Raw genomic sequence first — 22,228 nt, forward strand, 5'->3', positions numbered from 1 at the left:
GAGCTAATTTTAGAGGAGAAACTGCATAGGATTTATCTGGACCCTGCTTGAAAGGTGAAATGCAAAGACTGTGTGTGTGCGCGTGTGTGTTTGCATGTATATATGTGTGTGTGCATGTGTATGCATGTGTGTGTGCATGTGTGTGTATGTGTGCGCGCGCACGCGCGTGCACATGTTATTGCATTTATTTCAGACTTTAAGGGCACTGAACAGTATCCAAAGCCACTTTTATATCCCAGTTTGTGAACTCTCTATCAAGGTTTAAGAATTCCTTGTGCTTTGATCCCTCCCATCTGTTCTGCTTCTTTCTAATCTTACTCAGTCCGTACCAATAACCATGGAGCAGCAGTATTTTGTGCTGGACTTTCTCAAGGCCACCATGTCATAAAAGCTTCTATATCAGACACAAACTGTGCTCATATAATTGGCTTGTTCAGTTGTATAGCATTTCTAGCCCCAATATTCTTGTTTCCCATTTTATTTTAAACTGCTCAGTGTGAAAGCTGCCTTTTGTCAGGCTTTAATCAGTGGCCCCTTTGTGGAAACGGAGAGGTTTACATAGCCTTAGTGAAACAGTTCTTCCTACCAACAAGTCCTGCCGTAAATACAGAACCAAGTTGCAGCTAAGGTCATTCCTGACATCCCACCAACCAACCTCAAAATCTTAAGATATGCACTTAAATAGTTTGCCCTCGACCATCAGAGAAAGTGTGGTTCTGGTAACATAACCATGCCGAGATTAATGCGGACTTAAGCCATCTAGTATGTTATGACTCTATACCAGTGCGATAAAAACTAAGAATTCTAATTTTGCCAGGTTTCACTACTTTTAAAAAGGCAAGGTTTAACTTCTAGCCAAGATTGGATGCATGGTCAACTATTCAGATATCGGCAGCATCTGTGTACAATTAAATTATTTCAAAGTTACTTAAGAATGGTATGAAAGGATTCATGTGTTTACCTGGACGTGCACACTTCCAGCCCAGAGCAAATTCAAGGATCACAGCGCCGCAGTAAACATCATTTCCTAGCTCCAGGAAGTAGTGGCTTGCCTAGGCATCGGTCATCGTAAATACCCAAAGCACTGTGCACATATGAACACTTAGAAGTAGAATGGAAAACAAGAACGTGAAGGGCAGTCTTTGCCATGTGCCTCTTCATGCTTCTCATTATGCTACATGCTACACTCGTGGCACATGGTCAGCAGAACTAGCAGCAGTCCTTTGACCTAGTTTATATGTAGAAACACTGCTCAGACTTGGTATCTGGCTCTTATATGCTTTAGGCCTGTGAGCCCACTTCCCGCCCTCACATCGAGGGAAACCACCAACGTTGCCTTAGTTCGATTTTCACCAGCACAGGTACACGGGAGCTGCACAGCGACTCTGGGAAGCAACGCCTGCCTCTTCTACTAGAGGTAGTGCTGGGAGTGTCCGTCCGTATTCAGGCTGGCAGCAGCGCCTAAAGCAGCAAGCACAGGTTCAGATTGAGTTCTCAGCCACCTGCTCCCTCTGTCCTCTTCCTTTTATGGGCATGGCATGGACAGGAAAGGCTACAGCCTACACCTGGGTAATTCTGCATAGACAGGCACAGAAGGGAAATGACAGGGTTTGCCTTGAGATAAAACATGCAAGACGAGGTGGGTGAGGGACAAAGAGGCCTTTGGAAGAGAAAGTGCAGAACACTTTTCTAAGTGCCTACCCACCCTCCATGAAAGGGTGAAATGCAGAGGCAGATTGTACAGGGCAGCAGTGGCACACGGGAGGCATCTTGCATATCAATATCTGCTGGGGCTGTTCCCAGTCTGGATCTTCAGAGGGTAGCTTCTCTCCAGAGGAAAGCCTCAGCCTGGCCATCATGGCAGACTGACACCAATGTGGAGAGACAGAATGCTGGACAACCCAGGGGCTTGCCCAGTAGAGTGTGGAGCCCCAGAGCTTGTAAGGAAGGAGGTGGCAGCAATTGCTTATCACATGTGGGAGGAATTTTCTGAGGCAAGGCTAGATTCATGGTCTTGTACACAGTGCCTACACCACCAGAGTCCTGCCTCCACCTGGGCCTCAATTTCACCTTTTCTTGAATTTCAGTCCAGTGTCCCCAGAAAATTGTAGCCCATGCTTTGTGGAGAATCCCATCCTTATCAGGATTCTGGTCTGGCATGGACTGTAGGAGAAGACCTGATCATAAACCTCAGAATGTAGTGAAGACTCAGATTAGTGTTCACCTAGGTCCCTTAACTGAGTGCAGGATCCTCAGCATTCAGAAGAACAGAACTTGAGACAGAGCCAAATGATTGAGCAACCTGTCCCCACCCCCACCCCCCACAAGGAGATCAGCTTATGAGAAGGAGGGATCCTTTCAGAATTCACTCTGTATCAGTGACTAGGCTGGTATTGTCCTAAAGTGTTTTACAAAGCTTCAACTTCATTCTGTGGAGTGGTGACAAGATTCTCAAGAGACCTTACAGCAGAAGCAGATCCTAGGATCTTGAGATCTTTGCCAGCACCTTCAAATCGTGTTCCCTGATCCCTCTGTTCCTGGCACCCTGAAGAGTATGAGTCATGGCAAAGGGATTTCCTCTTTGGTTTGGCCAAGCTTGGTTTGCATTGTTCTGTAGCTGTGATGCATTGATTGACACCCGTGAATCAGAGGACTTTAACTCGCTACCATAAAAGGACTTATCCAGCAGAGAGGTCATGTGGGAGACCAGGGTACAGGCTCTCTCAGAGCTCATTGGCAGTCTAGGTGGGAAAGAAATGGGTGTTCAGCGCCTTATTTGGGAATTGTAGGAAAACTAGAGGTGAACTAGTATGCCCGAGGAAAAGAGAAAACTGTCACAGGAGTTTTTATCAGACAAGAAAAGCACAGCTTACGTGTCTGTGGGTGGAGGCAGGCAAAATGGGAGAATATTATTAACTTAAGGGCACTATTAACCAATGGAATTCAGAGTGCGAAATGGCCCGGTGATAAGAAAATGAATAAACCTACATAGGCAGTGTGTGGAAAGGCCACTGCTGTGTGCCTCTGGGGAGATGGACACAGGATTGTGTGCACCCCTTCGAGGACTCTCAGGACTGCTGCTCCTGCTGTGTGCCCTGCCCTGGGCTGAAGGTGGAAAGGTGCTGGTGTTTCCCATGGAGGGCAGCCACTGGCTGAGCATGAGGGATGTCGTGAGGGAGCTCCACGCCCGAGGTCACCAGGCTGTGGTCCTGGCTCCAGAGGTGACTGTGCACATGAAAGGAGAGGACTTCTTCACCCTCCAAACCTATGCCTTTCCATATACCAAGGAAGAATATCAGCGGGAAATACTGGGCAACGCTAAGAAGGGCTTCGAACCACAACATTTTGTGAAGACTTTCTTTGAAACTATGGCATCTATAAAAAAGTTTTTCGATCTCTACGCAAATTCTTGTGCAGCTCTATTGCACAATAAGACCCTGATCCAGCAACTGAATTCCAGTTCCTTCGATGTGGTCTTAACAGACCCTGTTTTCCCCTGTGGAGCATTACTGGCCAAGTATCTACAGATTCCTGCTGTGTTTTTTCTGCGCTCTGTTCCCTGTGGCATAGACTATGAGGCTACACAATGTCCGAAACCTTCCTCTTATATTCCGAACCTACTCACAATGCTTTCTGACCACATGACCTTCCTGCAAAGGGTCAAGAACATGCTGTACCCTCTGACCTTGAAGTACATTTGCCATTTATCAATCACTCCCTATGAAAGCCTGGCCTCTGAGCTTTTGCAGAGAGAAATGTCTTTAGTGGAGGTTCTCAGTCATGCATCTGTGTGGCTGTTCCGAGGGGACTTTGTGTTTGACTACCCGAGGCCCATCATGCCTAATATGGTCTTCATTGGAGGCATAAACTGTGTCATCAAGAAGCCCCTCTCTCAGGTCTGTATTCTTTTATCTCAAGAATTTTCCAGGAAAAATATTTTTTACTTTCAAATTCTTATTTATCCAACTCATCTTTCCAATGGCATCTCTCCTTTCCTGAGAGGCTTTAGTTAAATTACCTATTAAGGTATTCACCCTGCCATACTTTGGGTTTTCAGTGGCCACTGTCAGGACTAAAAGGCTAAGGTGAGGGGGCTCAGACTGAGGCTCTGGAGTGGGGCTCAACTGGGACTGCCCATGTATCCAGACATGGTTTTTCTATTGGTAAATGTCCAGTTCTGCTCAGGAGCTGAGAAATTAACCTGTGGCCTGACCCACCAGAGAGGGTGTGGCGTCCAGATTTTTTTTCTGAAGGTTATAAAGGAATCAGCAAAATGCAGCTGATGTGGTGGTTTTTGCTTCTGTCCTCGGGGATGAAATGGGTGTGTGTCCACACCACACCCAAGCACTCAACAGATCTGGGAGCAAGCTAATCGGTGGTTTATAGGATCAATCGGGCCAGCCACACGTCAAAGGCTCAGTAGTCATGTGTGCCTGAGCAGCTACTGTGTGAGAGCTCTCTCATGACTTAACAGAGTTGTGTATTCCAAATTTTGTATGTAGAAAACTAAGAAAGCCTAGAGAAGTCCACCATAACAAAACGTTTTATCATAGGGTAGAGGTAGAAAGTAAGCTGTACATTTACTCCTGAGGCCACTGGCTACTTCCCAGTCTAGTAGATTGTCACTACTGAAACTATACTAAAACAGTTTAATGGAGACCTAAGGAAGTTAAATGAGTCTGTATTTAATGAGGAAACCTGTGAGCTGGGTTTAGGGACACACAGGTCAGTAATCCTAACACTTTCAAAGATGAGGCAGGATTGAGTCCAAGTCCATTGAGGCTACATGAGTGCTGGAGCTGGGCTAAGTAATGAGAACCTGAGAGGGGAAGAGGGAAGGAAGAGGAAGAGGGGTGGGGGAGAGAAGAGAGGGCAGGAGAAAGGAGATGAGGAAGATGAGGGTGAGTGGGAGAGAGAACTGATGCCAATGTGGAATTTGAAATTCTAGAAATGGAAGCGGATACAGATGAAATTACTCCTCAAATGGAGAAGGTGCATTCTTCCAGTTTGGAGGCTGTGACATAAAATCAAAGGCAAAGGGGTTACTTAAAAGCAGTAGTTTCAGGGCTGGGGATTTAGCTCAGTGGTAGAGCGCTTGCCTAGGAAGCGCAAGGCCCTGGGTTCGGTCCCCAGCTCCGAAAAAAAGAACACCTCCCCCCCCCCAAAAAAAAGCAGTAGTTTCTTCCAAAATGCTTTCAGCCATGTCGACTATGCTAAAACTGCATGAGAACCTCATGCCAGTGTTGCCTGGCTTTTCAAATTCCTGATTCTGTTTTAGGTGGAACAGGGCCTCCTAGACTTCTCGGTCTTACAGTATGTTGCTCTTCCTTGCCTGGTGCATTCTGGGAATGACACCATGAGGGAATCTCCAGCAGTGCATTTGAATGCCTTCTTCAAGTAGGTGATGTGTGCATGTGTGTATGACTGCAGGTGCATGTGTGCCAAGGTGCTTGTGGGACGTCAAGAACTTCTACTTCTGGCTGCTGGTGCTCCTTCCACCCTAGATTCCAGGGATCAGAGACAAATTGTCATGCTTGTGCTGAAATATGCTCTTACAGATCCACTGGTGGATTCAAGAGGCACAGGAAATGCCTTTTGACCACTGTGACCTACAAGCATGTCTTCACAAGTGTTTTGAGACAGAGCAATTTTTGAAGTTTCAAGCTTGACAATTCATTAAAACAATGCTTTGTAGAGTTGGGCCTGGTTGCACTTAGGAAGCAGAGTAGATTCCTGTGAGTTCCAGTCCAGGCAGGAACTTTACATCTATAGAAGCACTAATCCAAGACGGATGAATATTGATTCTTGTGTTTGCTCTCAACTGTTAAAACAATCCAGAGCTGAAGATCCATGGCCCACCCAGGGTGATGATTTCCACATTTAACCATCGCAGAAGTAACTGTATGTGTTCATTATCCCCGAATCCTTGATATCTTCTACCAGTTCAGATACAAAACCATAACAAACTACTCAGTAACTCTCCCATTATTATGTTTGTGATTATGTATCTGCATAGTGTGTGTGCATTCGAGTGTGTGTGTGCGTGTGTGTGTGTGTGTATGTGTGCGCCCGCGCTCATGCGTGTGTAAGGAGGAGATCCAAGGCTGATGTCAAGAACCATCTTCAATTACTCTTAAATCCAGGATCCCTCAAAAAAAAAAAAATCCAGAGGCAGTATGCTCTGAGGATCCTGTGTCTCTGCCTTCTGAGGATTATCTCACACACCAGTTTAATTTAGGTTTCTGGGGATGCTTGCCTAGTAAGCACTGAAACCCCTGGACCATCCATCCCCTCAGGGACTACCATTAGCTCCCTGGGCTGGAGAAAACATTGTTTCAAAGTCTGGTAGTTGGTCTAATTTAGGGACTTTCTAAACAAATTGCATAGAAAGCTACCCCAGTACGGCAGTGACTATTTGATTGACATGATTTCTAAAGACCCTTGTGTACCCTGGGGAAGGGTATTGAATCTTGTGCTTCTGCTGTGTGTTGTACATATGTCAACGTACAAGGCTACATTTTCAGGGTAGTAAGGGTATCCAACATATTTTTCACGTAGCCTAAGTCTGTGATAATGTGTTTAGGTCTCATGACCTCTTGGGAGAGAATTACAAAGTGTGGCATCTTGAACCTATTCAGATCCATTTTGCTTCCATGCCTTATGAAGTCTTTACAGATAACATTGAAACGAGGTACTTTCTAAAGGCAACCATCTTCTTGCAAGGTCTATGAGGCACCCAACTGTACTACAGAATGGACTCTATTGCTCACATATATTATATGGATATTACATACGGCAACCAAGGAGCTTGGACCTCCTTCACAAGGCACTTTTTACTTCCAGCTCCTTCCACTGCTGTAGAACAAACTCACCCACTAACCAGCCAAATGTTGAGACCTTGACTGGTAAACGTAACCCTAAACCTTCAGAGAGCACGATCCTAGCAACCCTCCTTTTTGCCTATTGAATTTTTCAGACTCCTACAAAACATGGGAAGAATAATCGTGATACACACTACCGAGTTCATGGTAAATTCGTTGCAGCCGCACCGAAAACCTACTTACGTCTGCTTTGTTCAGTCTAGGTGCTTTTAAATGTTTTAACCTCTCATTTAAACAGTGGTCAACTGTTCCTATATCGGCATGATTTTAGGTAAACTAAAAGCCATTCGTTTTAACTAATCTTAAACTAAAGACTCAAGATACACCCCGCCATTCACCACGGTGCACGTGTAGGAAGTGGAGCTAGAAGGTTCAAGGAAAGCTGTCTGGGCCGAATTTTCAACAGAATGGACATTGTGCGGTTTTGGGTGCTGTGGGCAGTGTTTGCTGGCACTAGAACATAACGGTGGTCTGCCTCAGGATTACGTTTAATAACTGCCAAAGGCATACAGATATTTACAACAGGCATAAAGACCAAGAGAGATCCTATCCCTGCGATCCCAACAATAACAAGAGGCACCGACATGAGCTGCATATAATGTCTTGAATACAGTTGTTCTGAAAGTAGAGCTCCCTTGAAAACGCGTTTAAACAAAAAAAGTCCTGATAGTCCTTACATCACACTTTACGTCTTTACTGGGTATCAATGCGAAGCAGCTGCTCCTTGCCATTAATTATCAGGGATTTTAACTCTCCATCTTCTTCCACTTCCACCCTTTCCTGGCCATTCTCAACGATTCTCTTGGTGGTGATTTTTTTGCCATTGATTATTTCGGTGGAAGTTGACACCGACTTGTAGTTGCCTGCCGCCCCACCGCCGCAGGACATGGAGAAAGAGGAAAGGCCTGAGTTTCCCGGAGAACCGAAGGATGTGAATCCAGTATCTAACGAAGCGAAGCCGCCCCCAAACCCTGGGAATTCGGTAAAGGAGGTAGAGAAGGGTACGGACCCTCGGCTTCTGCTTCCCCGGGTGCTCCTCCGATCGCCGAAAAAGTTCTCAAGCGGGTCTCCGAAGAAGTCGAAGGAAAAAGGGTCGTGCCCCCCGAAGAACTCCCTGAAGACCTCGGCGGGGTCTCGGAAGGAGAAGACATACTGGAAGGCATCGTGGAACGGGCTGCCCGCCGCGCCGCCTCCGCCCACCTCGCCCACCTCGCCGCAGCGGTCATACACCTCGCGCTTGCGGGCGTCCGATAAGACCTCGTAGGCCTGCGCCACCTGCTTGAACCGCCTCTCGGCCTCCTCCTTGTGCTCGGGGTTCTTGTCCGGGTGCCACTTGAGCGCAAGCTTGCGGTACGCCTTGCGGATGGCCTCAGCCGAGGCCTGCCGCGGCACGCCCAGCACCTCGTAGTAGTCCACCATGGCGGCTGGCCGGCCCGCGGCCTCGGCGCTGGAGCGCTGGTGGCAGCTGCTGAACGCCCGCTACCGGCCAGCGCCACACACACACCCTTGTGACGTGGACGTCTCTTATTGACGGAGGCGGGCGGCGCCTCAGCCTATCAGTAGGGAGAGTCCCAGGGGTTAGTTCTGCTCCTAGTGATGCTCAGTGATGCTCAGTGATGGTCAGGCTTAGAGATAGGACCGAGTCTAGCTAGCATCCTTGCCTTGGTGATTGGGGTTTGTCCTATGGTACGAAGAACAAAGGACGACTTAGGGGAGAGAGGCTTTGACTCTGGGCTGCCTTAGAAAATACTATTTTATCCTTTGTTCCTCTTTGCCCTCTCTCCTCCAGCTTCTCTCCTTTCTCACCTCTCTCTTCCTCTTCCTTTCTGTCCCCTCCTCCTCCTCTTTCATTTCTCCTCTCTACCTCTTCTTTTCATCAAACACCCCTCCCCGCCAATCTCCTGATGCTGCTTGCCCTTCTTTCCTCATCTGTGTAGCTCAGGCTGGCCTTGAACTTGCAGTAATGCGCTGCTGCCTCGGCATCTTGCATTGTGGGTTTACAAGTGCGCCTCACAAAGCTGGCTTTTTAAGATGCATTTTCGTGCTCTGCCACAAGTCTTCTTTCCATCCGCAGGGCAAGAAGATAGGAAGGTTGAGAGGAGTGGGTGACCCTATTCTGAAGGACAGTGGTTTGTGAAGGACTGGGGTTCTTAAACATTTTGGCCTTGGGATCCTTTGTTTTCATTTATATGGCTATACGTTCCCTCCTTGTCACGCGAAAAAGTAAAGCAATGAAAAGCATGTCTATTAGCGGCACACTAGTATAAATCATGTTCTTATTAGAAAATAACTTCTTCAAAACAAAAACTCAGAAGGGCGATGTACATTTATGTTCTTCAAATCACTCCAGCATCAAGCTCCACAGAGCTGGATTCTTCCGCTTCTGCATTCAATCTACTGTGATTTCATACGTGCTTATGAGGAAAATTAGATCTTTAAAAAGCCGGTATCTCTGTTGATGGAAAGGGTTTCAACTTTGTCAGATTCCTCTGAAAGGTCCTTGGGATCTTCGGGGTTCCCTAGTGAATACTTGGAGAGCCATTGTTGTTCTGAACAAAAAACGATTGCAACTTGTGGCTGTTTTCGAAGCAATGCAGGTGAAATGTTCTTGTCACCACCAATACTGTTGTAGTGTGACTCTGGCCTTCTTTCTACCTTTGCCTGACACTTGTTTTTATCTCCACTTCCTTGTAGTTTGATCAGCGGTGAGGCAACATAAAGGTTACCTAGTTCTAAAGGGAAATGGTTAACCAGTGAACTTGTAAAGATTTTATCATGAAGGGTACTGGGTCTAATCAGAAGCTCTAGTATTGCCAGAACAGTCATTTGAGTTTATGCCGCACCCAGTGACTGAACTTGAACCTTAGGCCTGGCACTTGGTAAACACGAAATAAACAGTAATGGAATCTTGATTAGGAGGAAAGGGCAGGTGGATTTGTCTAATCAGGAGAGCTAGGGAGGAGGAATAATCTTCCAAAAATGACCCAGGGTCTAAGGAGGAGCAAGGATAAAGGGTTTGAGTTTTCTTGTGGGCCCTAGGAAGCTGTTAACCAAAGTGCCAGAAGCAGTGGTGGTGTGGGATAATACAAGGCCAAAACCGATGGAGCGAGCTGGAGGGACAGCCTAGGGGCTAAAGCCCTGAAATAAGACCACGGCAGCTGGGTCTGAAAGAGCGAATACCTGGCTTAAGTATTGGGCCTATAGTAACAGTAGATGGAGTTTGTACAAAAACAGTTATTGAATGCACAGCCGTGGACTGCCCCAAGGTTGAAACCCTGCCTGTGAGGAATGTGTCCATTTATTCTTGACTTAACACATAGGCCGCTGTGGGAAGTTCCAGACGGTGAAAGGCAGGACAGAGGAAAATGCCGCAGAGATTTGACGAAAACTGCCTTTATTCCCTCTAAGGGTCCTCAGGTGAGCCTCAGGAGGACGGAGAGCTTACGTGCTTTCTTATCCCATCAAAGGAGCTCGGCGTCCCATAGATGGGAATATTAACTTCTGGTTCCATCTTAAAAAAGAAACCCCCCCATGGGACTTTTAAATAAGACACCACATCCCTCAAGGGCCCCCAAAGCAAGACCATATTGATGCTCTACTCTGTTTCCTCAGCCGCCAGAGGCACACCTTGTGCTTCCCTGTGATTGGTTTAAGTTCTCTGAACCCCAGATCCCCATGTCCGTTGGTTATTCGGGTTTTGGCTCTGGAACCTAGCACAGCACCCAGCATAGTAGAGTTCATGTGTTTCATACATGTTGGTGAATTCACATGTTCCATACATGTTGGTGAAGGGAAGGATTAGCTTTAAAGTTGAAGGGGTTGGGTCTGCTCATACTCCAGGGCAGACCTGTCATTGAATTGTTTCAAACTGGTTCTCCTTGTTGGTCACAAGAGATGTAGATTGCATTTTGACCAGTGAACAGTGTTCCCTGGCCAAAGATAGAGTTGGGCCCCACCATTCAAGTCCACAGTAGCTGCAAGAAGTCTGAGGTAACACACTGTCTGCTTTGATTGTGACCCTGCATTCCATCTCCAGCACCGTATGTGTAAAAGAGCTCAGGGTTTTGAGTGATGACAGGTACACAGAGTCATAAAGGCATTGTTGCGTTTGCAGGCTCTTTGCCCCCCCCCCGTAAGTTGCAGGTGAATTCTCACAAAATGGGGCTCGCAAGGATTACTGATCCCTAAGTCCAACTTGGATTGTGAGCTTTGGGATCTCAGTTAAAGGCACAGCAGAAGCAAAGGCATTGCTACATCTTTGGCACTTACCAAGAATTAAGAGTGATGGGGGGGGGGTGAGTGTGGGGAAGGACTTAAGAGTCAGAGTGCATGTGTGCATGGTGTGTGTGTGTGTGTGTGTGTGTGTGTGTGTGTGTGTGTGTTTGCAAAATGCACAAGCAAACTGGAATTCTGTTGAGGAAGGGTGAAGGCACAAGAAAAGAAGGATGAGAGTAAAGCTTTAAAGCTAAGCTGTTTCTCCTTGGTGTTCTCAGCACAGCCACACGTAGGCAGGACTAGCACTGTGGTCAATACTGGGATCAGGGATTTCCTCCTAAGGACTGTATAGAACATCAGTGGATCCCCAGAAGGAGTACAGTCTGGGCTTTGCTTTGATTGCTTACTTTGGGGGGCATTCCTGTTCAGCAGCTCTTCCCCTAGTCTCCCAAGGCCCCAGATAGTGCTATTTGAACACCTTCTTGGGCTCAAAGTCCTCTTCCCTTCTGCCTTTTCTTCACTCATTATGGTGGCATCATGACCTTAGGTTCCCAACTTCCCACTTAATTTCTAACTAGGTGGAATTTCCACTGGGGACTTGCTGCTGGAGGCTGGAAGTTTAAGAGTTCAGGCTTTGGGCACCAACATCCAGGGCCTATGTCTTAGCTCTGCCAAGGACTCTGGCAAATGTCTTGGCTTTTGTTGGCCTCAGTATGTTTATAAAACGAGGGACTTAACATCTGCCTTTACAGGACAGCGTGGTGGGATCAAATGTGTTGTAGAGCGTTCAGCTTGACAACGCTTAACACACAGCATGCACCTGACTTTGTCACTTTCAATTCAATCATCAGATTTCCTTCTCGGCCTCATGTAAATGCTGTGAGCACAAATGGACTAGCCAGTGCTTATCTAGTTTGATTTTCTGTTTAGAATACATTTTCTCACTGTCTCTCTGAGGGAGCTCTTGGAGAGGACTCGTGTCTACAGACCCATGTGACTCTGCCTTCTTGGTCATTTTCTACCCCAGCCCATTCATTTGCATCCTCAAAGGGCCTGATTTATCAGTTTCCAGCTGAGAGCCAATCTGTCTTGACAGCTGAGTCCTGGAAAGGCAGGGCACTCCTCTGTGCTGGTCTCAGCTGCCATCTTGAAACCCTGCCCTGTACTAGATTCACTAAGGACCAAGTGAAAACAGTGGCAGAGGCTGAGGTACACATAAGCACCTGAGCTTAAGCTGCAGAAGCCACATGAACATTCTGGAAACAGTTGGGTATGCAGGGAATCCCAACCCTGGGGAGCTAGAGAAAAGATTTCTTAGCTCTGTAGCCTTCTGGTATATAGCTTAACTGGTAGGCACCACTCCAGTGAAAGAGCCCACCTCATACCACACACACACACACACACACACACACACACACACACACACACACACACACACACACATATACAGACACACACAGACACACATATACATATACACACAGACACACACATATACACACACAGACAGATACACACACACACAGACACACAGACACACAGACACACACACACACACACACACACACACACACACACACACACACCACTCTTAAATGATGGAAGCGATTTAGAGGAGGCCTGAGAAGATGGTGGAGGGCTTCCGTGGATAAAAGTAATGTTTCAACATTATACTCCTTTCTTTCCAAAATACCGAGTAACTATCAGTCTTATTCTTGGTAAAATCTTATGCCTTGGCACTTTACAGTCCCTTTTCCCTCTCTGCTAATCCTTTCTGACCTAAAAAAAACAATGCTAATTTCATGAGTCCAAAATGGCCAGAGAGGGTTGGGCTCACTATATTCACTCAAAAGTGTGATTTGAGGAAGGGATAGCAGTCAGCCCAGCTGCTGTTATTAAGGAACTCAGTAAAGCTTCACCCACTTCGCCATGGAAAACAAATGTTCTATGGCCTTTGCCAATTCATTGACAACGTTAGTCATGGGGCACAATCAAACATTAACTGGTTGCTCAGGTTTATTCTCATGAGTCATAAGCAGGCCTGCGCAGAGCTCCGGCAGCAGCAGGAGAGCTACCATGTCCGTGGTGTGCCGGAGCTCATGTTCGCTTCTGCTTCTTCCGTGCCTTCTGCTGTGTGTGTTGGGTCCCTCTGCGTCCCATGCTGGGAAGCTGTTAGTGATCCCCATAGATGGCAGCCACTGGCTGAGTATGCTCGGAGTTATTCAGCAGCTCCAGCAAAAGGGGCACGAAGTGGTGGTCATAGCACCTGAAGCTTCGATACACATAAAAGAAGGATCATTTTACACTATGAGGAAGTACCCTGTGCCATTCCAAAATGAAAACGTGACAGCTGCTTTTGTGGAACTTGGGCGGAGTGTCTTTGATCAAGATCCTTTTCTGCTGCGTGTGGTTAAAACATACAACAAAGTCAAAAGGGACTCCAGTATGCTGCTGTCTGGCTGCTCCCACCTTCTGCACAATGCCGAGTTTATGGCCTCTCTGGAACAAAGCCACTTTGATGCTCTGCTGACAGACCCTTTCCTTCCGTGTGGCTCCATTGTGGCCCAGTACCTGTCTCTGCCTGCTGTGTACTTCTTGAATGCATTGCCATGCAGCCTGGATTTGGAAGCCACCCAATGCCCTGCTCCGTTGTCCTACGTGCCCAAGAGTTTGTCCTCGAACACAGATCGCATGAACTTCCTGCAGCGGGTGAAGAACATGATTATTGCTTTGACAGAGAACTTTCTATGCAGAGTGGTTTACTCCCCCTATGGGTCACTTGCCACTGAAATCTTACAGAAAGAGGTGACTGTCAAGGACCTTCTGAGTCCTGCATCTATCTGGCTGATGAGAAACGACTTTGTGAAAGATTACCCCAGGCCCATCATGCCCAACATGGTTTTTATTGGTGGGATAAACTGCCTTCAGAAAAAAGCCCTATCCCAGGTGTGTATTAAGTGGGGCCTTTCCATGCCTGTGTTCTCTGGGGAGAAGGTACTTTCCACAGGTATGTGCTGACCTCGGTGAGCTTGCTGGGATGGTTTCTAGTGCTCTCTTGTGTTAACTTCTATCCCCTAAGTCTTATAGTCATGAATTTGTCTGTCCTTGGCATAGTTTTTTTTACTTCTTTGTATATAATATTCTGGGAAAACATATCTTGGGCATTTTATCCTGGGGAATTCAATTTAATGCAACACAGAAGAACCACTGTGTTTGGGACACTTCTCAGAGAACAGAGCTGTGAATCATTCCTTTGCTGGGAACTCGTGTTCTCGATTCAGGCACTAAGTAGCTCAAGTCTGATGCAATTGTTCTTTAACCCTTATGGATCCTGGTGGGAGTCACTGCCTTTATGGTCCTTGTCGTCGCTAATGTCTAGATATTCTAACAGGAAGCTAGATCGGCGGTCTTCCTCTTCTTCCCATAGGGCAAGGCATCACCCCTCTGAGCGAGAGGCAATCTTGGCAAAAGAGAGCAATTCAGGGCCACAGTCATACCTGTTAAATCTGAAGTAAATGGCTAATAGGAGATCAGGGAAGCCCGAGATAGAAAGATACTGACAAAAGAGACCAATCAGGGAGGCAAGCAAGCTTGTGCTTGTCTCAAGAGAAAGGCGTCTGACAGGTAGTCTAAATGGATTCTGAGAAAGGAAAAGATGTTTTGGTCCGATCTCGGAACCAACTGTGTAGCTCTTAGTAGAATGTAAGGAATATTTAAAGGTCTTGTCAGCTGGAGGGAAGAAGGACTTTCTTTCTTTTGGAACATTTATTGTTTTGTAAGAAACAAGTCAGAGATCAAAGATTATTTGCAGTTAACATGTTGCCTCACTGTTTGGCTGTCCCAAGGACTGTGATGTTGTGGCCAAGTTTAGGGCATTTTGTGCCAAGTAGAGGGGACTCACCTTTGTTCAATCCACTGAACTTGATGCAGCGTCATTGTCCAACCTGCTCCTGGTGCTTACTCTGTTGGCCTCTGCACACAGACTTGCGTGCCAGTTAAGCCCCAGTTAAGTGACTGTGGGTGTTTATGACTCTGCTGATCTGATTTTGTGCCAGTCTCACACTAGTGGCTGCTGAGTAGCCGTGGGAAGCCGTGCAGGAAGGAAAGCTAGGCTGATCTCTTTTCAGATAGGATCACGTGTATCTTGAAGGAGCAAAGATTCTAGAATGTAGGTGAGCCGTGTGCTGTCTGGAGGCAGCAGCAAAGCAGAGGGCACTAGGATGGGATCTGCCTGCCACTGGGAAAGAAGTGCCTGGGATTTGATTCTAGAGAGGAAAGGCTTTAGAGCAACCAACTCCAGTGTGCTCTTAAACAGATCAAAATCCAGGACCATGGCAGAGAAACTGTCCTGCCCTCTCTGACTCTTCAGATGGCACAGTGGGTGAGACCAAGGTGCCACTGCTGTGATGATTTGGGGGGGGAGGGGCTCAGGTAGGTGGAAGAGGAGTGCTCCTCTGGGAAGGTTGCCCAGGGTGTGGGATGCTAATGTGTTCAGGGTAGAGTTTGGTGGAAGTCTGTCTGTATCTTACACGTTGGGGGATCAAGGATGTGATTTGCCCAGGAAAATTTAGATTTTAGTAATAAAAGTACCAGGTTTCAGGCAGGTCCTCAGCTGTGGGCAGCCTGTCACATCACCCAGCATGCAAACACTCCCCACGTTCTTTGGAAACAGTTCTTTGGTTGGTTAGTTTATTAATAATGCGTGGCATGGGAGAGCTGCCATGCCGCTTAGAGTCTGCTTCCTGTATGGGGCCACAGGTGGGAGCATGCATCTGGACCCGTGTCACGTTCATGGATGCACATTCAGGTGTGTGCACACTCATGCACGTGCTTCTCTTGTGGGAGGTCAGCACATTACCTGCATTCTGCATCTCCAGGCAACCCCACAGATAACCCTGTAAGCAAGGAATCCTCCTGAGTTGACAGGGAACAAGGAGGCAGTTGCCATGACAATTTTTGTCTATTACCTACACCCCTTCACTGACTTCCATGAGAGGGAAGTGACTTGTAACCAAATGTGTTTAGTCCCCAAGGAATGTGAAGGACAAGAGACGAATCAGAAATGTCTTTCCTTGCTCTAGGAATTTGAAGCCTATGTCAACGCCTCCGGAGAACATGGCATCGTGGTTTTCTCTTTGGGATCCATGGTCTCAGAGATTCCAGAGAAGAAAGCGATGGAAATTGCTGAGGCTTTGGGCAGAATTCCTCAGACGGTGAGATGGTTCTGCATGACTCCTTTCTATCTGTTTTCACGAGAGCTCTAACTCCAGACTTAGGGGTCTAAAGGTAGAAATTTAGGGTCTCAAAATCCTATGATATTCTACAATGTTATTATCATTATTGTTATTATTATTAATAACATTAGCATTTTATTATTATTATATTTTGCAATTTCACTCAGGTACTCCTACAGTATTTTCTGCCTCACTCAGATTTCTCCTTTTCTCTAGGAAGCTCCAAAATATTAGGCAGAGACTGGTTAAAAATAAGAATGATATTTTTTTTTCATACCAAATGAGGAAGTTTCTCCAAAAAGATCTAGTTTTTGTTTGCTTTTGCTTGGTTAGCTCTGCATTCACTTACTTAGTTAAGCAAGTTTCCCTTTGCAGTGCAGAAAAGTGAAGAGTTCCCCCGTGCCTGGCTTGGTGGCTTCTCACACTCAAATCACCAGGCTTCCCCATCAAGATACAGTGTTGCCTGGGCTCCAGGGACTTCCTGTGCCCCAGACCTCGCACCATGCAGAGACCATATGTGTTCCTTCCATATGACTGGCCTTTCTAGCTAGTATAGCAGATTTTAAAAAAAAAAAAAATCACACAGCGTTCTTTTATTAAACCTTGTGCTTTGTGTCCCTGCAAGGTCCTGTGGCGCTACACCGGAACTAGACCATCGAACCTTGCAAAGAACACTATTCTTGTCAAATGGCTACCCCAAAACGATCTGCTTGGTAGGTTTTGATATGTTGGGGGCATCTGACATGGAGGTCAAATCAGGGCTAAATTAAGAAAATGACAAGCATGAATGTTTTAAATGATTGCTTAGCTGGATTGTGGCCCATATACATAGCACCTAGCACATATCACTTCTCTCTCCCCTCCCCCATCCCGAGTTCCTACAATGATCACAGGAAGATAACAGTCCCTGGGGGATTCTCAGAATCTAGACATTGTAAGTCTGGACAGCTCATCGACCCTCTCTGTTGTGCTTCTCAGGTCATCCAAAGGCTCGGGCGTTCATCACACACTCCGGTTCCCATGGTATTTATGAAGGAATATGCAATGGGGTTCCAATGGTGATGATGCCCTTGTTTGGTGATCAGATGGACAACGCCAAGCGCATGGAAACTCGGGGAGCTGGGGTGACCCTGAATGTCCTGGAAATGACTGCCGATGATTTGGAAAACGCCCTTAAAACTGTCATCAATAACAAGAGGTCAGTAATAGAAAAGAACAAACGAAACCAAAAAAATCCAAAAAAAAAGAAAAAGAAAAAACTACTTGTATTCATACCTACAGCATTTATAACCAACACAACAAATACATAAAAATCTATATTTATCTAAGATAACATGGGAGATATCTACTGATAAAATGACTTTATATTTTATCATAGAATTTGTTTAAAAATTTTATTTTCCCTAGATTTAAAATCTTCAAATAAAAATATCACCACAGTAGGCATCTCATTTCTAAGATCCTGAGAAGAGAGAAATGTCCCACCAAAAGATGTATAGGGGTGTTGCTGGGGAGATGCTCACCCCAGCATCTTAGATGGGTAAGAGCTCTCATTATACAGGACTGAGGATGGAGTTCAACCTCCAGCATTTAGGTGGAATGCCAGGTCTCAGCACAGTGGAAGGTAGAGGCAGGAGAATTGCTGGGACTTGCTAGCCACCTGCCTACATCCAGATCCCATGAAAGACTGTCTCAAAAAAATAAAGTGAAGTGCCACAAGGAGACCATTGTCTTATAGCCTTTGAGTGAATGCACAGACACATGTAGAAACGGACACAGATGTGTGAACACGCATGCATGCACACACACACACACACACACACACACACACACACACACACACACACGCACGCACACCCCATGAGATCACTTTGTCCCTACTTGAAATTCAATATATTGCTGTCAAAGTTACTGGAACTTTTTTGTTGAAAAGCTATGGGAAGACCAGCCTGGTGACAGACACTTGTAACCTCAGCTCTTTGGTGACAGGAGGATTGCTACAAGTTCAAGAAGAGTTCCAGGCTAGATAGTCAAGGTTCTACTTTAAGACAAAATCAACCAACCACACACAAACAACAGCAAAACCCCAGACAACAATTTAAGAGGCAGGGAGGTAGACCTGAGGCTCGGCAGTTGGAGTGCTTGCTGCTCTTCTTTACAACCTTGCTTTGTTTCCCAGCTCTAGGGGAATCCTGTGTCCCCTTCTGGCCTCCATGGGCACTGAACTCATGTGTGTGCACACACATGGAGACACAAACACATTAACACAATAAAAATAAAATCCTAAGAGCAATACCACAACATTTTAGAAGAAATAGCGGCCAGTGGTAGATTTAACGCAGTATTGGTGTATGGCATATGCAGCATACTCATGACAACATGTATGTTAAAGAGCTTCAGGCATGTGCCTTAGCCTGTTTTCTGTTGCAATAACAGAATACCCAGAATGCCATGACTTATGTAGGGTTAATGTTTATCTGGCTCAGGGTTCTAGAAGTTGTTGGGAAATCTCCAGTGGGGAAGCTACATCTAAGGGTCTCACGCTGCTTCCCCACATGGTAGAAACCTGGAGGTTCAAAGGATGTGTGTGTGCAAGAAACAAAATGTAAATGACGTCCTTGCTTGATCACACCCTGCTCTCACAGTGACAGGTTCCAGGTGACAAAGGCCACCATCTCTCTCAATGGCTTCTCGCCTCCCAAAGGTTCCACCACCTCTCTGTACCTTCACATCGGGGACCAAAATGCTCACACATGAGCTCGTGGGCAGCACATGCCCACAAACTGCACTACTCTCTCATCTGTCCTTGATTCCTCTTCAACTTCATTTTACCATAAGGAAGGCATAATATAATTTCCTACAAAGAAATCACTAAAAAGCAAAAACAAAAAAGTATTAAGTGTATGGAAGAAGTCTTCATTAGAAACACGCTCCTCTTCTTAACTGGAGCCAGGACTAAGGAGATACTATCCGTTACACGAGTGTTCCAGACACTAACAGTTGCCTTGTGTTCAGTTACAAGGAGAACATCATGCGCCTCTCCAGCCTTCACAAGGACCGTCCTATCGAGCCTCTGGACCTGGCTGTGTTCTGGGTGGAGTACGTGATGAGGCACAAGGGGGCGCCACACCTGCGCCCCGCCGCCCACGACCTCACCTGGTACCAGTACCACTCCTTGGACGTGATTGGCTTTCTCCTGGCCATCGTGTTGACGGTGGTCTTCATTGTCTATAAAAGTTGTGCCTATGGCTGCCGGAAATGCTTTGGGGGAAAGGGTCGAGTGAAGAAATCACACAAATCCAAGACCCACTGAGAAGTGGCAGGAAGTGAAGGAGAAGTATTAGTCCCTTATCCAATCAGTTGAAACTTGGAAACAAGTGTTAAATCCATGTTGCTTTTATTAGGGAAATAATTCACCATACACTATACACCCAGAACAATTTTTTTTCTTTTTCTTTTTTTCGGAGCTGGGGACCGAACCCAGAACATTTTTTTTTTTAAATAAAAACAATCTAATTGCTGGCCACACCCATCAGGGAAGATACTGGAATATGTGATCTGTTTCTCCAGTATCTTCAGTCTGGACAATGACTGCCATCTGTTGGTAACTTACAGAAAGTTTAGTGTTCTGCCTTCAGTGACAGCACCACAGTTTCCCTTACTCCTGTCAGCTAATGGCTTCCTCCCCTGGATTCTCAGACCAGTGTGGCCTTCCCAGTGTTAGTCATTCCTCACTGTGCTCATGTTTTGTGGGTGGCACGGCCTTTGAGCTTTGGGAGAAAAGAAGATGAGGCTGTGACACTGGTGGCCCTGTGTTTGAGATAATAATTATTGCTTGTCTCTGAATTTGATGAAAACTGAAGTACATTCTAAAGAAAGTATGTCTTCTATTGTGTTCCCAAACCAAGAACTTGTCAATAAATTCATATAAATTGTATTATTACTTTTCTTTTCATGGTGTTATTTTTTTTTTTTTTTGGTTCTTTTTTTTCGGAGCTGGAGACCGAACCCAGGGCCTTGCGCTTCCTAGGCAAGCGCTCTACCACTGAGCTAAATCCCCAACCCATGGTGTTATTTTTATTTGTTGTCAAAGTATATCCTTGGATTGTAAAAGTACTACATGACAAGATACAGAACTTGAAAACTGTGTCAGATTCACGCATGCAGACATACACGCAGGAGAAAGGAATCAGCCGTAATTACAGTGCTCGTTAATAATCATGGTTGCTGACTAGTTTTGATTCTGAGTCCTTCAAAGGTGCGCTTGCTGACGGCTTGCAGGCTTGCTTGATGCTCAGCCTGTGGCACCACTGGGAAGTTGTGCAACCATTAAGAGGGGCTCTAGCGTGAGAAAGTTAGGTCTCTGGGGACGTTCCTTTGAAGGAGATGTGGGGATACAGGCACCTTCTCTCTCTCTTTGTTCCATTACTATCATGAAACAAGCTTCTGGGACAGTCTCTCTGAGTATTCTCCTATCTTGCGTGAGTCCCAAAGCAACATAGCCACATGACCAGGGATGGAAACTTCTATAGCTACCCCAAAATAAACCTTTGCTCCTGAGTTGCCACATCTCAGGTATTTGCTACAGTAACATAAGGTTTATTAATATACCTATTGTTTATGAGGTTCAGTTCTGTGAGGGTAGCAGACGGTGGCATGTCAAACAGGAGCATATACATGAACAAACCATGAATTATATCTTGAACCAGGAACAGGGAGCTGGAGTCTAGGCTATCACGATCTTCTCTGAGGAAAATACCTAATGACCTAAGGGCATTCTGATAGGCCCTACCTGAAACAAAGGCTTCCCTGCTTCTCAGTAGTGCACTCTGGAGACCAAGCTTTTATCACATGGCTCTTTGTGATTTCAGATTCAAGCTATATAGCCTGACCAAAAGTCCCAAAGGTTCGTGTTCATTTCACAGTTAAAAAATGGATCGATGCCAGGCCTTAATCTAGAGAGGCAGAGGCAAGCAGATCTCTGAGTACATCGGCCAGCCTGGTCCACAAAGCAAGTTCCAAGACATTCAGGGCTATGCAGAGAAACCCGGTCTTGAAAAACAAAACTAACAAACAATAATGGATTAGTTCTGTCTAAAGCCAATCCCAAAATCTACTGTTCTAGCGATGGAAGTCTAAGTCCAAGGTCTCCTCAAGACTGGGGACAGTTTCGAGCTTCTGTAAAAAGAAACAACCGGAAAAACAAATATTAGAACAAAACCAAAGACCCAATCTCATACAAAATCAGTGGAGGGCAGGCATCACGTAAACGTCCCCTACTCTCAAAGGGAGTCACGGAGAAATAAAGAGGTGTCATCCCTCCAAAGAAGAATAGGGGAAGCATCAAACATCAAAGATCTTTGTCTGGTACCAAGGACACACTTTGGAGGGATGCAGGTTCCCAAAGAGTATGACCATCCCCTCTTCTGTGACTTCAGAGGCTGCATCCTATGGGCCTGCCCTCTCAAACTGATTTTCACACTTCCTGGATCCTTCCTTCACAGATGTGGCAGGTTGATGGCATCTCTTCTGTCCTTGAGTCTTATAGCTTTGGCTTCTCTCTCTCTCAGCCTCACTACTTAACACAGCATTGGGTGTGCCAATCTAGCTAGACAGCTCTGCCTGGTTTCCCAGGCTTTGAGATCTGGTGGAAGCCTCCAGTGACCACAGAGCTTGGAATTTGCATATCTGTAAAACCAGCATCCGATGGATGATATTTGGGTCTTTTGCCACAAATAAGGAATGAAGGCTGGCTGGGTGCAGAGAAGTGAAGCCTGGGTAGCCATGGGAACATCAAGTACCCTCGATCTCCTGGAACCATTGGAAAGGCTTTGAAATAGATCTTATTTGTCTTGAACTTGCACCGGTCTTGTGATTGCTGTCTTAAGTGCTGTGAAT

At 46.1% G+C, this 22,228-nt stretch overlaps 9 protein-coding genes across 10 annotated transcripts in view; 8 read left to right on the top strand and 1 right to left on the bottom strand.

The window, feature by feature from the left end:
- Ugt1a9 (UDP glucuronosyltransferase family 1 member A9) overlaps nucleotides 1–20,278 on the top strand; it is a 111,479-nt gene extending 91,201 nt beyond the window's left edge. Inside the window, exons 2-5 of the mRNA NM_201425.2 lie at nucleotides 16,178–16,309; nucleotides 16,956–17,043; nucleotides 17,309–17,528; nucleotides 19,346–20,278. Of these exons, the coding sequence (NP_958828.1) occupies nucleotides 16,178–16,309; nucleotides 16,956–17,043; nucleotides 17,309–17,528; nucleotides 19,346–19,643 (738 nt within the window). The 3' untranslated portion in view covers nucleotides 19,644–20,278. The remainder of the gene's footprint in view (nucleotides 1–16,177; nucleotides 16,310–16,955; nucleotides 17,044–17,308; nucleotides 17,529–19,345) is intronic.
- Nucleotides 1–20,278, top strand: part of Ugt1a8 (UDP glucuronosyltransferase family 1 member A8) — an 81,366-nt gene extending 61,088 nt beyond the window's left edge. Inside the window, exons 2-5 of the mRNA NM_175846.2 lie at nucleotides 16,178–16,309; nucleotides 16,956–17,043; nucleotides 17,309–17,528; nucleotides 19,346–20,278. Coding sequence (NP_787040.2) covers nucleotides 16,178–16,309; nucleotides 16,956–17,043; nucleotides 17,309–17,528; nucleotides 19,346–19,643 — 738 coding nt within the window. The 3' untranslated portion in view covers nucleotides 19,644–20,278. The remainder of the gene's footprint in view (nucleotides 1–16,177; nucleotides 16,310–16,955; nucleotides 17,044–17,308; nucleotides 17,529–19,345) is intronic.
- Ugt1a7c (UDP glucuronosyltransferase 1 family, polypeptide A7C) overlaps nucleotides 1–20,278 on the top strand; it is a 68,883-nt gene extending 48,605 nt beyond the window's left edge. The window contains exons 2-5 of the mRNA NM_130407.2: nucleotides 16,178–16,309; nucleotides 16,956–17,043; nucleotides 17,309–17,528; nucleotides 19,346–20,278. Coding sequence (NP_569091.2) covers nucleotides 16,178–16,309; nucleotides 16,956–17,043; nucleotides 17,309–17,528; nucleotides 19,346–19,643 — 738 coding nt within the window. The 3' untranslated portion in view covers nucleotides 19,644–20,278. The remainder of the gene's footprint in view (nucleotides 1–16,177; nucleotides 16,310–16,955; nucleotides 17,044–17,308; nucleotides 17,529–19,345) is intronic.
- The window catches only part of Ugt1a6 (UDP glucuronosyltransferase family 1 member A6), a 61,247-nt gene extending 40,969 nt beyond the window's left edge, over nucleotides 1–20,278 (top strand). For both annotated transcript variants that reach the window (NM_001039691.3, NM_057105.3), the window contains 4 exons: nucleotides 16,178–16,309; nucleotides 16,956–17,043; nucleotides 17,309–17,528; nucleotides 19,346–20,278. In NM_001039691.3, the coding sequence (NP_001034780.1) occupies nucleotides 16,178–16,309; nucleotides 16,956–17,043; nucleotides 17,309–17,528; nucleotides 19,346–19,643 (738 nt within the window). In that variant the 3' untranslated portion in view covers nucleotides 19,644–20,278. The remainder of the gene's footprint in view (nucleotides 1–16,177; nucleotides 16,310–16,955; nucleotides 17,044–17,308; nucleotides 17,529–19,345) is intronic.
- Nucleotides 1–20,278, top strand: part of Ugt1a5 (UDP glucuronosyltransferase family 1 member A5) — a 46,212-nt gene extending 25,934 nt beyond the window's left edge. Inside the window, exons 2-5 of the mRNA NM_001039549.1 lie at nucleotides 16,178–16,309; nucleotides 16,956–17,043; nucleotides 17,309–17,528; nucleotides 19,346–20,278. Of these exons, the coding sequence (NP_001034638.1) occupies nucleotides 16,178–16,309; nucleotides 16,956–17,043; nucleotides 17,309–17,528; nucleotides 19,346–19,643 (738 nt within the window). The 3' untranslated portion in view covers nucleotides 19,644–20,278. The remainder of the gene's footprint in view (nucleotides 1–16,177; nucleotides 16,310–16,955; nucleotides 17,044–17,308; nucleotides 17,529–19,345) is intronic.
- The window catches only part of Ugt1a3 (UDP glycosyltransferase 1 family, polypeptide A3), a 28,131-nt gene extending 7,853 nt beyond the window's left edge, over nucleotides 1–20,278 (top strand). The window contains exons 2-5 of the mRNA NM_201424.2: nucleotides 16,178–16,309; nucleotides 16,956–17,043; nucleotides 17,309–17,528; nucleotides 19,346–20,278. Of these exons, the coding sequence (NP_958827.1) occupies nucleotides 16,178–16,309; nucleotides 16,956–17,043; nucleotides 17,309–17,528; nucleotides 19,346–19,643 (738 nt within the window). The 3' untranslated portion in view covers nucleotides 19,644–20,278. The remainder of the gene's footprint in view (nucleotides 1–16,177; nucleotides 16,310–16,955; nucleotides 17,044–17,308; nucleotides 17,529–19,345) is intronic.
- Ugt1a2 (UDP glucuronosyltransferase 1 family, polypeptide A2) lies at nucleotides 3,033–20,278 on the top strand. The gene is made up of 5 exons (NM_201423.2): nucleotides 3,033–3,896; nucleotides 16,178–16,309; nucleotides 16,956–17,043; nucleotides 17,309–17,528; nucleotides 19,346–20,278. Exons 1-5 carry the CDS (start codon nucleotides 3,033–3,035, stop codon nucleotides 19,641–19,643), a joined length of 1,602 nt encoding a protein of 533 aa, NP_958826.1. The 3' UTR covers nucleotides 19,644–20,278.
- Dnajb3 (DnaJ heat shock protein family (Hsp40) member B3) lies at nucleotides 7,359–8,372 on the bottom strand. Its single transcript, NM_001109396.1, has one exon. The coding sequence runs from the start codon at nucleotides 8,298–8,300 to the stop codon at nucleotides 7,575–7,577; it is 726 nt and encodes a 241-aa protein (NP_001102866.1). The 5' UTR covers nucleotides 8,301–8,372; the 3' UTR covers nucleotides 7,359–7,574.
- On the top strand, nucleotides 13,157–20,278 carry Ugt1a1 (UDP glucuronosyltransferase family 1 member A1). The gene is made up of 5 exons (NM_012683.2): nucleotides 13,157–14,042; nucleotides 16,178–16,309; nucleotides 16,956–17,043; nucleotides 17,309–17,528; nucleotides 19,346–20,278. Exons 1-5 carry the CDS (start codon nucleotides 13,173–13,175, stop codon nucleotides 19,641–19,643), a joined length of 1,608 nt encoding a protein of 535 aa, NP_036815.1. The 5' UTR covers nucleotides 13,157–13,172; the 3' UTR covers nucleotides 19,644–20,278.
- Nucleotides 20,279–22,228: the final 1,950 nt, after the last annotated feature.

Source organism: Rattus norvegicus, chromosome 9 (genome assembly GCF_036323735.1).
Source record: "Rattus norvegicus strain BN/NHsdMcwi chromosome 9, GRCr8, whole genome shotgun sequence".
In the NCBI taxonomy this organism is placed as follows: Eukaryota; Metazoa; Chordata; class Mammalia; order Rodentia; family Muridae; genus Rattus; species Rattus norvegicus.